At 33.6% G+C, this 15,716-nt stretch overlaps 1 protein-coding gene across 1 annotated transcript in view; it reads right to left on the bottom strand.

Annotated features, from left to right (window-relative positions):
* Positions 1 to 15,716, bottom strand: part of KIF6 (kinesin family member 6) — a 181,259-nt gene that overhangs the window by 144,669 nt on the left and 20,874 nt on the right. The window contains exons 5-6 of the mRNA XM_010581255.1: positions 12,270 to 12,379; positions 2,148 to 2,277 (exon numbers count right to left, since the gene is read on the bottom strand). Of these exons, the coding sequence (XP_010579557.1) occupies positions 2,148 to 2,277; positions 12,270 to 12,379 (240 nt within the window). The remainder of the gene's footprint in view (positions 1 to 2,147; positions 2,278 to 12,269; positions 12,380 to 15,716) is intronic.

Below are 15,716 nucleotides of genomic sequence, written 5' to 3'. Positions count from 1 at the left end.
ACAGCATATGAGGTAACTACATGAATAAAACTTCTACAATGAAATTCACCTTATTTGAAGTTTTTGGAATCATACTAGCATTCAGACTAAGCAAAGTAAATATTGCTGCAATGGGTGGTAGTTATTCCAAGCAAGTATTCTCTGCATTTTTTTCTTTTAAGTATTCTTCATTAAAGACCAACAAAACAATAACTTTATAGTGTTTATATAACAAAAAACTCTTGCTATGGCAAAAGCAGCAAAAGTGACAGTGGCATAGCATTTGCTAGCCCAAGCCACTCAGATTAGTGAATTCTCTACAGCTGGGGTCCCACATATTCTCATGTCTATTCTTATGTTTTCTAGCAAGTACTAGCATGTCCCAAATAAAACTACCAAGTTGTGAGTTAAAAAATAAGCTAAAGGAGATTTTTCTTCACACAACTCAGTTAAGTCATGGAACTTTGTGTCACATGTGTTTTCATGATAAAAATTTGCTGAGGTTAAAAAGAGCATCTGGGCAAATTCATGTAAAGAAAAAATACAGCAAAAGTTATTAGCTATAAATAGTCTGAAACACAAACTAATGAAGATTAGGATTTTATTTTTTTTAAGTATCATTATTTACTTGGTTTATCTTTTACTCTTTCCTATACATTTGCTATTGGCCATTGTTCAAAACAGGAAACTGGAGCTGACATACCTTTGGTATGACCCATTAAGAATATTCTTATAGTTTTACTGAGCATTACTTCATCTTGACCTTTAATGACTTACCATCTTCATTAGTCCTGCTATTTGTTCATGACTTTCAGTGTTTGGGATATAATTTCTCTTTAGGCAAGGTTTTCCAAACATGTAATGCAATTGCCCTTTACAATTGCTGGTTTATGACCTTGTCAGCCAGCAGCACACCTTTCTTTAAATATTCTGTCTCATTTTCATACACAGCTCCTCTAAACTGATCAGAGATTTCCTGAAGATCTTTCTCCATGCAATGAACTTTCTTTTTCTGCTTTCATTACCAACTATCATGATAGGTTTTCAGGTTTCTGAACGCAGTGTTGTCTTTTTGTCTCTTCTATTACACTTTTTCAAGTTCCTCTCCTCTAAATTGTATCAATTTTTCCATTTCGACACCATCAGATGGTTCCTTAACTCAATATTTATATTTACTAGCAGCCCTTAAGCACAGCTTGATTATCTCTTGCCTTAACATCCTTCTGCCTCTCAAAATGTCACTGCTGAAATAGTCTCCCTTGAGAAAGAGAGAACAAATTGTTTTTTTGCCTATTTACATTTTGAAATCAAACACTTCTTCCCCTGTGCCCAGGTGTTCATGGTCAGTCAGCAGGAGCAGAGAGCTACTTCATTATTTCATATACTTCAAATGTCTTTCTGGTCACTGATTTACTATGTATCTTTTTTGTCAGACAGAGGAAGAAAACCCACAAATTTCTAAAATAGAATTAGCTGTGTTGTAGTAAAGACACATTGACAGTGCTCACATTATACAGTACACTTTTTATATTTACATTCCATTTCCAAGTAGGAAGATAAGGAAAAAGAAGCCCTACAGATTTTGGATATGGAAACACTTAATTTGAATTTTCCAGAATCAGTAAAACCACCCTTGTCTTTGCATACTGGCAAATATTTATTTTGAATGTGCTTCACACTGCCATTTGTTTTGTTTTTTTTTTTATTTACACATAACACCACATGTTTATGCAATAAGAAGAAAAAAGAGGGGACTTCTAACTCTTACTGTAATTACTTAAAAGGCAATTTAGCATTTCTGTGGGAATGTTTGACAATGCTTTGTAAGGCCATGTTTTCTAATCTTTAAATGTGTATTTATGTTGATACATACCACATTCAAAAGTCAGTCTATGGTTTATGAGAAATTTTTTTTTTCTTACTTATTTTAATTGCACTAAGTTATGACATCAACAACTAACAATCAGATTCGCTAAGGAAAAACAGAAAGCTCTTTGCAAAGTGAAAGCTATCATCAGAGAAATGCTTATTTAATTTCACTGTGGAAATACTCTCAGAAAGCAGATACTTATTTATCTCCAAGGACTTCCAAAATATACACCTTATGTGGAGAAGTTTATGACCATTTTAACTCTGATGGTGGTAAGATTTGTAGCAGCAATTCTCACCTCAGCAATCATTCTGTTGGTGTCTCCCAAGAAGAGTAGGTTTAAGGCTTCCTCTTCATTGGTTGCTTGCTGAAGAGACAAGTTTTTCAAATGAATATTCTGATCAGGGTCTTCCATTATTGTCACTTTTCTACATGGTAAAAAAAAAACAAAAACCAACCCCAAAATGAAAACTAGAATTGTTGTAAGGCTATCTTTGTTCTGCACTTTCATTTCAATTGCACCTAAAAGGTGACATCTAAAACCCCAAACCAATCATAATAAAAGAACTAAAAACACAAAGAGTAAATGATGCACATTAAAGGAAGTGCTCAATATTTTTTTAACTCTCTGTCACCTCCTTTTCATTCCTTTGTTATAAACCTCCACATAGAAAAGGAATATATAAAATCTATAACTATTAGAGAAAGCTTTGGGATTTTTTATGAGATCTAGTAAAATCTCAAGAGCAAGAGGTTAGATGTATCATCACAAATAATAAGTAGGGGGTTGTTTGCCATTACCACAGCTACTTAAGCACAAATGATAAATAAAGCATACCATAATCCTGATGAACAAATAGGCATGGAATATTTCAGAATCAATGTATCTGTAGCCAACATGTTTCTAATAACTTTGCATTTGTCAAGATTATTTCTCTTTTCATTCTTCTCAAATGATAATAACTACAAATGTAAATGATCCCTTTCTTAAATTAAAAGCAAGCAAATGGAATGATTTTATTTATTTCCACTGAGGTTAGAAATGCTCTTAGTTCTACTTCTTTAAGCCTTAAAGTTCAGAAAAACGAAGTTAGATGGAAGTAACAAGGATATGGCAAAAGCTCCAGGAGAGTTACTAAATATTACTGAAACTCCTTTTCACTTCTTTAAATAGCCCTTTTACACAAGAATTTTTTCTTTTGATCAGGTTACTGAGAGTTAAACTTTATTGGCTTTACTGAGTAGCCATTAGGGTGTTCTAAGTTAGGACATTCTATAGTGTCCAACATGGAAGCCAAGTAGTTGCATCACTAGATTTGGAAAACTCTCAGAGTGAAGACTCTGTTAAAATTGAAGTACACTAATTCTGAGGAAGAATGACACGTCCTTCACGGTGAATTACATGTCCTGAGACAACTTACAACAAGCAGATAAGAACTTTTTGAGAAGTTTTAAGGTTGTTTTTTTTAAAACCAATTTTTTTTCCTGTAAGTATAGATAATACTTTATATATACATATACACATATATATACATGTATTTGTACGTGTATATATATATTTCTTTTCATATTCTTCAAGGTTAACCACAAGAGGGAGTATGGGGCTTGAGTTTTTATCTCTAGATAGTTCTTGCATGTTAATTACTCCAAGCTGCTTCAAAACCACACAGGTTGGGTTTTGTTCTGCTTTGCTTGTCTTTTTTCCCCAAAACTGACAGAATCAAATCGAGCAGTAAGCAGCATTCCATAGTATTACTCTTAAGTATCAGGGAAGTAGTTCACCCTCTGATGGTCAAAACATTGGAATGGTTATACAGAAATAATTTAAACACATTGCAATACACTCACTATTTTCAAGAAAAAAATACATGTAAAAGTACACACAATGCTTCTTTAGTAGTCATAACAATTGTTTTACCAAGTATGATTACCTCCCACTTTTAGCCTTATTTTTGCATGGTAGGGTAAGACAACACTAGTTACAGTCACAAAACTCAACTTCCCCCATTCAGAGCATAAACCCAAAAGCATAATTATGCTCTGGCACAACAATGTTTTGATAATGTCAAGTTGTATTCTGTACCCCATTCCATCTGTGTGTGCATCACATGCTAAAGCCCAGAGTGCTTCTGATTACAGTATGGTGCTTTGACTAATTTTAATATCTCGAAATTGCACGGTAAGCATCATCTGCCACTTTTTATCATTTAGGAAAACAATGTTGGTTTACCATGCACACTTGGCATAGTATTTAAACTTTTAAGGATCTTTTCAGACTACATTCTGATCAATGGTTATAAATAATTTCCAGACAACAAAGATATTAGTTTGGATGAAAAGCTCTGGAGGATTATTATATCAGAAAGAAGACAGTGGGGGCATCGCAAACCAGTGACAGCCTCCTATACTGTGGCCTTGTAGCTATTAGGAGGATTTCCAGATGGAAGTCTAAATTTGCACAACTTGAGGCATCTGTCAAAACTTCCTCAGAAAGACATGTTCCAAAATGATAGCAAAATGATTTATTTTATAGTGCTATAAAGTTACTGTATAATATGATAATAGATTTCTATAGAACATTCTCTATATTAGTGAAATCTTTACATTTCATAGCCCTAACTTGCATCTTGGAGTGGAAAAGCTCTGTTAAATTATCCATAATGACTGAAAGAAGGCAGAGACAAGGTTTTGTTTTCTTTATAAACAAAGAATCTTTCCATTTGACTTAATGGATGGAATTTGTAGCTGACTAGGAAACCTGTAGGATGGGATCAGCGTTTTTTATACTGTTTTTAACTCAGGCCCTTTCCTGCACTAACTAAGCTGCCATTAACATAAGAGAGCCTTACACATTGAATGCTTTCATTTATGAAATTCCTGTTACTGGCAAACAATGAAGTCAAAGCTTTCTTTGCTTAATTAATACCATCTCATTAATTTGTGTAACATAAATTAAAAAAGACTTAAAATATTTTTGAAAACAAATGACAATTTTAAAAATCAAGTTTCCTATGATTATATCTGTCTCTAGGGCTTAGATTTAAAGAAATCTAAAATAATCTCAAAAACTTTATAGACATTTAAAAATTAATCATGATGACGTAAAAAAATATATGAGGATACATACGTTCTATGACAATACATTAGCAGGATATAGTGATACTACTTCAGCATGAGGAGAAGACTATACAGCTGTCCTAGTTTCAGCTGGGATAGAGTTAACTGTCTTCCTAGTAGCTAGTACGGTGCTATGTTTTGAGTTCAGTATGTGAAGAATGTTGATAACACTGATGTTTTCAGTTGTTGCTAAGTAGTGTTTAGACTATAGTCAAGGATTTTTTAGCTTCTCATGCCCAGCCAGTGAGAAAGCTGGAGGGGCACAAGAAGATGGCACAGGACACAGCCAGGGCACCTGACCCAAACTGGCCAACAGGGTATTCCATACCATGGGACGTCCCATCTAGTATAGGAACTGGGAAGTGGGGGCGGGGAATCACCGCTCCGGGACTAGCTGGGTGTCGGTCGGCGGGTGGTGAGCAATTGCACTGCGCATCATTTGTACATTCCAATCCTTTCATTATTGCTGTTGTCATTTTATTAGTGTTATTATCATTATTAGTTTCGTCTTTTCTGTTCTATTAAATCTTTCTTATCTCAACCCATGGGTTTTGCTTCTTTTCCTGATTTTCTCCCCCATGCCACTGGATGGGGGGGAGTGAGTGAGCAGCTGCGTGGTGCTTACTTGCTGGCTGGGGTTAAACCACGACAACAGCCAATAATAAATTTAGGAAAAGGCTAACAGAGAAAAGCAGCAAGCATGCATCTTGGAGTCTGTCCAGAAGAACAGAATAAACTAATGGATAACTATAGCTAATCTTTCTGTGAAGTTGCAAGGAGCTTTAGATTTTAAGAAAGAATGACCAAGATCATCATTTTTTATATCATCCGAAAAAAATTATCTTTCAGAATTATAGCTCCCTGAATACCAAATCAGAAGACAAAGTCAACACTAATTCAAGAGGCAAGGTTATAAAGTTATTCAGCCACCAGAACAGCTTTCAATAGCACAGATTTGATTTTCTATTCAAGTATAGACCTAGAGCATGATCTCCTTAGCTTGTGAGACATGACAGAACTACGAATAAGTATTGGTGAAGACTGTTCTGACATCATATTGTGGTGGGAAATCCTTCCCACTGTCTCCAACAAATTCTACATGCGAGACAAGAAAAACACGTTTTGCTTGTTCTACACTTTATGGACGTATAAGTGTATTGATACTGACCGAGAGACTGTTGCACATTTAGGAGTTAGTGATCCACATAACAGTTAACCTGTGAAGGCACAGCCTGTGCTGTGCTGCACGGACAGTATGGCATTCAGGCCTGTGTCGTGCTGCACAGACCCCTTGGCTGCAGGATAAATTCAGCCAGGACATTGTAACAGAAGACCCTGCAGGCAGCTCCCACCTGATCATCGCATCACCTGTGTGGCCTTGCCTTTATCAAAAAATGCCACAATAAGTTCTCATGAGAACACCTTTTAGAAATGGAGCTGTTTTCTTGTAAGGAAATTATATAACTTAATAGCTCAAATGAGCAAAGGGGAGAGATTCTCTCCATGGACAGGATCTGTGCTGCTCTGAGCAGTGCGCCGCAGGCAAATCCATTCAGGCTCCGTCCAGTGCTGCACAAACACAGGGTGCCCAGCATCTGATGGGATGTTTGACTTACTTGCCATCTATATTCCTTTTATTCTGTCTTACTAAAGCAATTACCTTATTAAACCATTTGTTGTCAGGCCTTTCTTACCGAGATCTAGAAATAGCCCTGCACTGGCTCTCTCTCCCCCCTCACCCCACTGTGCAGAGCAAAGAGTCAGAACTGAAACAATGAGATTGGTGGTTCATGTACAAACAAAACATATAAGATCTGTTAGAATTTGCAGGCAACTGCCATAATCTCACTCAGAAAAAAATACTTGTTAAATAATACTTTGGTATTCAAAAGTAAAGTTGCCTTGAACAGCACAGCAATAATCTGAACTGAATTAATTTACTCATCCAATGCCTTTAGAAAAGTGACCTTAGAAAAGTTTCACTGACTTCTTCCTACTGGTTTTCATGAAACAAATCAACATAAAATCTGGATGGGAATGAACAATACATAATGTATACTGAAGTTATTTTACACATTTAAAGTGTAATTTGTTTGAACTGTAATGAACTAAACATAATCTTTGAAGAAATGATTCAGAACAGTTTTCAGCTGTGTCCTCATTATAAAACAGAAAAGCTTAAGTTTACAAACCTTTGTATTCTCCTAACCTTTAGTATTCAGTAGTGACACACTGAATACTTCATTTTGAAAGAATGTATTCCATATGAACAGAGTAAGCTAATGTTATTATTAGCCTTAGAAATTTTAAAACACTGGTAATTCTCAGAAAACTGAAAACAGTTCTTGAAGACCTACGGATGGTGGCTGGTTTCTAGATTACGTAGTTGGTACAGCCATTAAAAAGAAGAAGGGCTTACATTAACACTGTTGAGCCTTGGAGACAGGCAACAGGTTTATCTGCATCAAAAAAATCAAAAAATCAGACTGAATAAAATATATTTCCTATATGTTGAAAAGGATTCCTTTTTTTTTCCTTCTTTGTTAAGTAGCACAGGAATTATACTAGTTGGTTTAGCTTTGCATGTCAGTAGTTTGGTAACTCTTACAGCCCTTGGAGGGCAGTAGAGAAATAGAAGAGTATAAACTCATCTGAGGTAGTTAACCAATATTCAGTTATAGATTTTTTTTTTTAAGTGAAAATATTTTACACTGCCCTTATGGAACATAACAGTTCTGTGTGTTACTAATTTATATTGATTTAGGTATCATTGTTGATGTTTGAAGTTAATTGGATCTTACCTTAAAGTGTCTTCCTTTTTATGGTATTGAGTTCACTTAATCTATACCTCAAATAAACTTCATCTGTCTGGAGCATAAGCTACTAATGAATTCTCAGAGGATTCAATATGAATTACCTGGTTCTTTTGTTTTGCTTTTTTTTTAAAAAGTCAGCCAACATCATACTAAATCTTGTACTTTTCCCTATCAAAGCGGACTTTAAAGAATCTTCACACAAAAATGGGGAATCACTTATGCTGGCTGGAAGTTTAGATTACATTTTCCCCTGGCCACATCACTCTTGATTAATAGTTGTCAGAGCTTGCTGTGAAGTAGCTCTTCACCTACTGCAGTTTAAAGACTGACATTTTAACGTAAAATTACATCAATTTTAGTTTGCCTTCACATGCAAAAGTGTCACCTGTCATAGTTTGGACAGGTAAAGCAGTAACTTATTGGTTGTCCTGACTTAATCTATGACTAATGTTCTATAACCTCAGTCTTTATTTTTGTTTTATTGTTCAGTGCCAATAAAACTCTTACTTCTTAATAAATAATACAAACTAGTTAGGAAGAATGTGTACTGGTAGGTTATAACTAAAGTGAAATTGGTTTGATTCAGTATATAAATTATATAAAGTTATATAATTTAAGTATAAGTTATATAAATTACAAATGCACTGTACAACACAAAACCTGCTAGAGGAGAAAGCCTCCTGCATAACCACAGAGCAAATGAAGAGCTTCAGAAAAATTTTCCTAATTTGAACAGTCCTGCAATCTTTTATGAAAACAAGGGATAGCAGTAAGAATTCAAATAGTCTTCTACCAGCTATATTTTATAGCAATAGTTTTTACTTTTTACATGTTTGAAAACATTCATTATTTCCTTGTATAAACATGGAACACTCTACAGTTACAACCAGAATTAGATTGTCAATATTAAATTCAATTTTTGCTTTCTAGCAAGTAAGATTCTTCAAATATATTTGCATCTGTATATGTTGTTTCAGCTACAGTGTCACAAAACTGCAACACTGTCAGCTTTGCATAAGCAAAACAAGTTACAATTGTAAACTAAGGCATATTGTATAAGAAGCATTAAGGTATATAAAATGATATTTTCTATGGGCTACATGTAATATCATTACAACTGAACATCCTGATAACTGGGTTTTTTTCTGTGAAAATAAAAGTTCAATGGGATTTCAAAACCAAATTTAGTTGATGTATAAATATCCGTACCTATTAGAAACATAATATATATGTATACATATCTCTACCTATGCATACATAAATAATTATGTAATTCTGTATATGAATCTATATAACTATACATATAAACAGATATATAGGTATATGAAATACATTCACACATTTGTCAGGAATTTACTTCCAGAAAACTAGTGATTTTCTGTGACAGCCTCTTCCATTGTCACCTGGCAGACTCTAATGAAATGATTAAGCAGTATTAAGATAAAAATTTAATAGTTTACAGAATATACAAAGGATGCCTACACAAAAAACCTTGACTTCAGGAGCTAAGATTCCAAAACTAATCATGAAATGATTAGATGCAATGGGCAATTTTTAAAATTTTTAGTATTTGCTTTGCCTTAAACTTCAAATACAATTTTAATATCTCGTTTTTCAAGTACTATCAACAAGTCTGTTGTGCACTTTTCATAACTTCTATTACCTGAATGCCGTCACTCTGTGTTTATTCCTTCCATTGAACTGATATTGTAAAGTCATTAACATAGAGTTTGCTATGGAGAAGTACATATCTTTGATACAAATTACATCCCCTTCTTTTGCAGGAATATGGATAACAATACTGTTCCAAAACAATCTGCATACTTTACGAGGCTAATTATCTTTTGCTTACTCTTCTAAAATGACACATTTCTTCAACACTTTTCTTCTCTATCTTATATACTTGGGAGTGCATCAGCACAGACTGCTAATATCTACCCAAGCATAGAAAACCTGCATTTGGCTTTGTATGGTGCTCAAAACCTTGATGATCCACTGTGAAGATCAACAGGAAATTATGCATAATATGACCCTTTTAAGGTACAAAAAACGTAAGTTCTCTTTAATATTCTCATTAAATACATGCTTTCAAACAAACTTGAGGAAGTTAGATTATTCTGTATTTTGCTTACTACCACTAAAATCTAAGAAGGTCTTAAGCACATAAAATTCTCAGAAAAATGAAATATGTATTAGGTAATAAACATCTGATATATTTTAAAATATGTGATTACTATTTACTTATATGTAACTACTGCTTACTTTGTAATTTACAAAAATTAACCAAGTAACTAAAATGTAGTTAATCATGCAACTACCCTTTCCTGCAATTTGTACTCCCTTTTTAGCCCAGAATGACACTATATATATTTTTAAATTTTGAATCCCTAAATTACTACCTTAAAAAATAAACAAAAAATATTTCATTAATTAAATACTTTTATACAATGCTATATATGAGTGGTGAAGGTATAGTTTTAGTGTACAGTACATATTTTTTTGACAAATGATGTGCTGGAAAAAATAATGACCCTGTATAGTAAAACCATTAAGCACTTATTAAGATTAGTTACTCTGCAGAGAAAAATTTATTATCTCACTAAAACCCATCCTGGAATAGTATACACTATATAAGTTACAGGTAATTATGATTATCCCAGTGTGCTTTATCCCTAATTCACAACTAAATTATCTGTCAACTTTTACTTTTTTAAAATAGACTAATACATAACAGGAGTTATTCTTTAGCTTAATTGAATCACCATACGTAAACAAATTTTGAGATTCTAAAATTCATGATTATTAGTAAATATTCAGAACCTAGTTTTAAAAAGTGACATATTTTGTAGGGCATATGACTGCCAAATAACTGTTTCAAATAAAGTTGCAATTAAATTAATCAAATTCAATTTAGTTCAATTGAATAAATTCAATTTAATAAAATGAATAAATGGAATGAGTTCAAATAAAATATTGTAAATAGTAAATGAAATTAATCATTTAATAAACTTTAATAACTTAATAGCATTAACTTTTATAAGCTGACTAAAAGTGTAACAGCCTGGTTTTTTACACACAACTGTGAAGAAAATCTGCACCTGTAAAAATGGGCACAAAAATTAAATTCTTATTGAAATTAGCCTCTGATTTAAAATTTTACTCTGCATAGCACAGGAAGCAGATAAATCAAATTAAATTCCTAAACTTTGCCCTGAAAGACATCAGTAAATACAGACAGTCCTTATAGCACCAATGTGTCATAAAGTAATAAAATTTAGTTCCATTTTACAGATGAAGAAAGTGAAGCAATTAGACCAACTTACAGCCCCATTCTCATACTTTGAGTTTGTCTGCTGCCTTCCTTATCTCGAGACTAGCTTGTTTTACAAAGATCAGTCTTGAAAGTTTTTTGTAGATATGTGTCCTAGATACCACATATTGTGCAGAAAACTAAAGCTATATTTTAACATAACCTGGAAGATGTATTTTTTTAAATAAATAAAATGGGCTTAATATGTTAATAACATACTTAGCTATTTTCATATGAAATTCTATTGATTTTCTGTTATTGCTCCATTGGCAGTTTTCAGTACGTTTCCTTTCCTGTTCTTGTATCAGCAGTGATTTAATTGCTATTCATGTGTTTCAGTCACCATCATGTTGAATAATAAAGTTTATGGTTCCCAGCATTATTTAAGAGCATTTGCAAATCCAGTCAACAACTCACTTGTTTATACATATTTACTGTTTGCTGAGTTATTTTAAGAATAACACAGACTATAAACTGTTTTTTCAGAAGAAACTTAGAAACTGGGATTTGGATTTCCTATAAATTATAAGATCTTTAACTTCACCATACTTACATGTTCATGACCTACAAACCTTTATTTATTACCCTTCTCCAAGTATTAGTAGGTGCTAGTGTCTTATCAATGAAAACTATTATAACAATCATCCATTCTGAAGTAAGTATATTGTCCTTTGGAGTTCCTTGTGGCCTTTTCTATCTGTTACTTACCTTATTTCATAATTGCTTATTCTAGAAAAATAATTATCCTTGAAGGAAAAGGTCCAAGTAGAAGCAGGGAGTTTTTCTCCCTACTGTTGCAAGGAAATACTGCCTGCTACGTATGTCTCTGCCACACACACATACGTGCATACCATATAGAGACAGGCTGTCATGAGAAAAACAAGTATACCTTACCTTTTGTTTTCAGTGGCTGCAAAAGATGTCTTCTGCATAATATCAATATACATTTTTAGTACTTCCACCTTCAGTTACTCCCATCTAGTTTCCCTAGCCTCTATGTATACAAAATAAAAGAAAATTTAAGACAGTGCTGATAAAATTGAGAAAATAAAGTACTTTGAGTTAACTAACACTGAGATTAGTAGCACAGTTTCAAAAAAGTCCCCAAACAATGCAACACAGCATATGAAAATGATTTCTGCTGGTTTTGATGATTCTCTGTATTTTTATTACTTACGGCAAGTCTTCCAGCCTGGAGGCCTCGTGTCTTGGGTCCAGCAGATCATAACCACATTCATTGTAGATTTCTAAGTAGGAAACATAAGTTGTATACACTTTACTGCTATCCTGGATAAGAAAAGAAAAAAAAATAAAAGAAAAAAGGAAGAGCTATTAAGAGAAGTCAGAGCTAGATCAGAGGATAAATTTATCACTACAGCTTTTATGTTGCTTTGTCACTCTGTTGCTTTTTCTTTTCCTGGGTATGGTTTATCTTTTCAATTTGTGATACTTTTATGTTTTCTATTACCATATGTATAAAGGCTCAAGAAGCAAAAGGAAAAAAACAATAAAAAAACCCCAACCAAAACACACACAAAAACCCCCAAACCAAAAATCCCCCAAACCCCACCATGCCCATAAGTTTAGTCTGGGATTTTTTATTGGTTCCTTATATCTAGAAAAGTCTGTATACTCTTAGAACATGGCAGCCTGCTTACAGAACCATGCAACATGCATTTTTCTCTTTTATGACAAAAAAAGAACGTTATTATAAAGAGGTAAACCCTCTTATTATGGATAGAAAGACTATGCTTAAAAAAACCCACAAACCAACAACAATAAAAACAAATCAAAGATTTACTTAATTTAGAAACATCAGTGACATACTGCTTTCCACTCTCTTTATCATAACATTTAAGCACTGTATATGATGTCAGCTGTAATCCTAAATTTTTGTATAATACATTGCCAAAATGTAACTTAACACAACTTGGTTTTGCAGACAGAATTTTCTCCTGCTCCAAAGCCAAATCCAAACAACATAAACCTCAAAATAATGGGCTATGATTCCCAAAATATAAGAAAATTAGTCATTTCTTTTCAGTAGATGAAGCCACTGTGAAAGCACTGATATCACACTCACAGTAGCAGCTTAATAATCCAATCCACTACAGTTGTTTTGCGAAATACTGTGAGATATGAACTTCTCATTTTCATTGAATAGTTATTTGCCATGGGTTTTTTTATTTATAATGACAGTTCACTATTTCAAGGGACAGCATTTAAAAAGATACACTGCAGATGGATGGAAAAAATATAGTAAGGAATTGTTCAAACAGGAAGATGTGGAAATAGGAGAATTTCTGACCAATAAATTAAAAGGAGATGTTCTTAAAAACAAAGGGCTTGATTTGCTTCTCATTTGGGGTAAAATGTTTTGCTTCCTTGGTTTCAAATTGCAGTGTCTCAGTGCAAGTAAGAGCTTCAAAAGTTTTGTATTTTGTGTTCCTCAATTCATTTTCTCCTGTTCTATCCTACTTAGGGTTAAGAGGCAGATGACTCTTCTCCACTATATCAGCACTTTCCAAAGCACAGTTGTAGATAAAAAGAAATGAAACAAGGGAAATGTGTGAAAAGAAAGGCAGGTGGAAAGATAAAACACCAAGAAGAGATGCTTTAAGATGCACCAAGAAAGAAAATGTACAAAACAAACCCCAATATTTGGAAGAAGGCAGGCAGAAATATCCCTACAAGTATAACTTAAGCAGAGCTTTTGATCCAAAACCCAGTCCAAAAATGTAAACACAAACATTTTTATTTTTGTAGAAACTATGTGCTGAAAAGATGACAGATAAACTAGTTATTTTTCATCTGATTTTGTTTTTATTACATAATAAGCACTAGAAAGTAATGTTGGTGTGTTGACACTGTATGTTGCTGGCAATTGCAAGATCAACTTGTTCACTTTCCACCACAAAAGTGCTCCATGGGGTCATGTGAGTGCAGTAGAAGGTCTAAGACAACATCATCACGTGGCTGGTTTGTTGGGGTTTTTTTTCATTTCCATTCCCACAAGAGCAAGCTTTTGTGCACCTGCAATATGCTGTGTACATTTACCTGCCAAAGCCATACTTTGAAAGTGCCAAGGTAATTACTTAATATTGTTAACCCTTACTCAGACAGGGCATGTTCATGTGACTGAGACATATACCCTCATGAGTAAGAATTGGTGCCCCGTATTAGATGAATGTCAGAGTATAAAAGTACAATGTAAGGATTGATGTTAACATCAAATAATATTTAAATTTTTTTAACTAAATAGCTTTGTTTAAATGTGAAGATTAATCTTAAATGAGTCATAGGCCTGATGGAGTAAATGAAGAGAAAAAACACATATTACAGCAGACTCCTCTCTTCCTCTCTTCACTTCTGCTTCCTATAGTCACAAAAGCACCAGGATGATTGACTGTGTTCACCCATATCAGTATTACAGACACTAAAAGAAAATGAAATGTCTTGTAAACATAACGAACAATAATCAGTGTGCTTACTCTGGTGCACCCTTTCACTTATTCACTGATTTCATTGCATACAAATGTCAAATTGAAATAATTCTACAATATTTTGGTTATAACCTAATACATATACACACACAACGCCCCCCCCCATCCTCCTTTAGAAAAAAGTTCTTATACCTGGAATGCCAACCACTGTATCATCAGCTAGTTATTGTTGTTTCTTACAGTCCCCTTATATGTGGCAAAAAATAGGATATGTTACTGAAGGTTTCTTTCTGAACTGCAGGCTGGAGGTCAGTCAAAAGACTTATGATTTGGAATTACTAACTTAAAATTAACTTATCTATTCAATTAGAAATGTTGTTGCTGACATCTTATTTGAGTTTCTGAAGCATTTCAGTTGACAATTATCCTTTACTTTTTAGAAAAATTAATGTAAGGATATAATAAGAAATATTTCAGGTGTGGTAAGACTTTTAAAGTTGGGGTTTTTTATAATTTGTATTTATTCTGTTTCTGTCATTAGATGTTGAGACATTACAGTGTACTTGTAGTATTTTAAATGTCACTATTGCCTTCTGTAAAACTGAACTGATGCCATGTTTTCTGTACATAAAATGAATAAGCTGCCAAATTAAGTTTTGGCTGTCTTTTGGGGGGGCACAGTAGATCCAGAAGAACCACACAATTAAATTGCAGTCAGCTTTCTCCTTCTCCCAAATTCTACCAATTCTTTTTCTGCCAGGCATGATGGCTTTTTTTTTTTTGCACAAGAAGCAACAACACTTTTTTTTTTATTCAAAGTAAAAGAGTAAAAGACTTCAAATTCAGTTGGGTACAATGATCTGTAAATCAGCTTGATTAATTTGTAACTGCAACAACTACACTTATGAATTCTGCAAGGTATTCTTCTTTTTGTAATGACAAAACTATTTTAATACTTTGTATTGTTCCCCCCCCCTACTTCTGCAGTCATAGCTAGAGTTGTTGAAATATACTATTCATTTTTACATCATTGGATTCACCTAAAAAGTACGTATATAGCTCTTTGCTTTAGGTTAGTTACCACACTTGAGTGACGTGTTATGCCAAATTCAGTATTCAAACAGCAGGTGCATTGAGCTATCAGTGACAGGAAAATCTTCTCTGCAGTATTTAAAAAAATG

The sequence above is a fragment of the Haliaeetus leucocephalus genome, unplaced genomic scaffold (genome assembly GCF_000737465.1).
Source record: "Haliaeetus leucocephalus isolate CR32 unplaced genomic scaffold, Haliaeetus_leucocephalus-4.0 Scaffold752, whole genome shotgun sequence".
NCBI lineage: Eukaryota > Metazoa > Chordata > Aves > Accipitriformes > Accipitridae > Haliaeetus > Haliaeetus leucocephalus.
The sequence above is the reverse complement of the archived record's forward strand: the minus strand, read 5'-3'. Positions and strand labels throughout refer to the sequence as shown.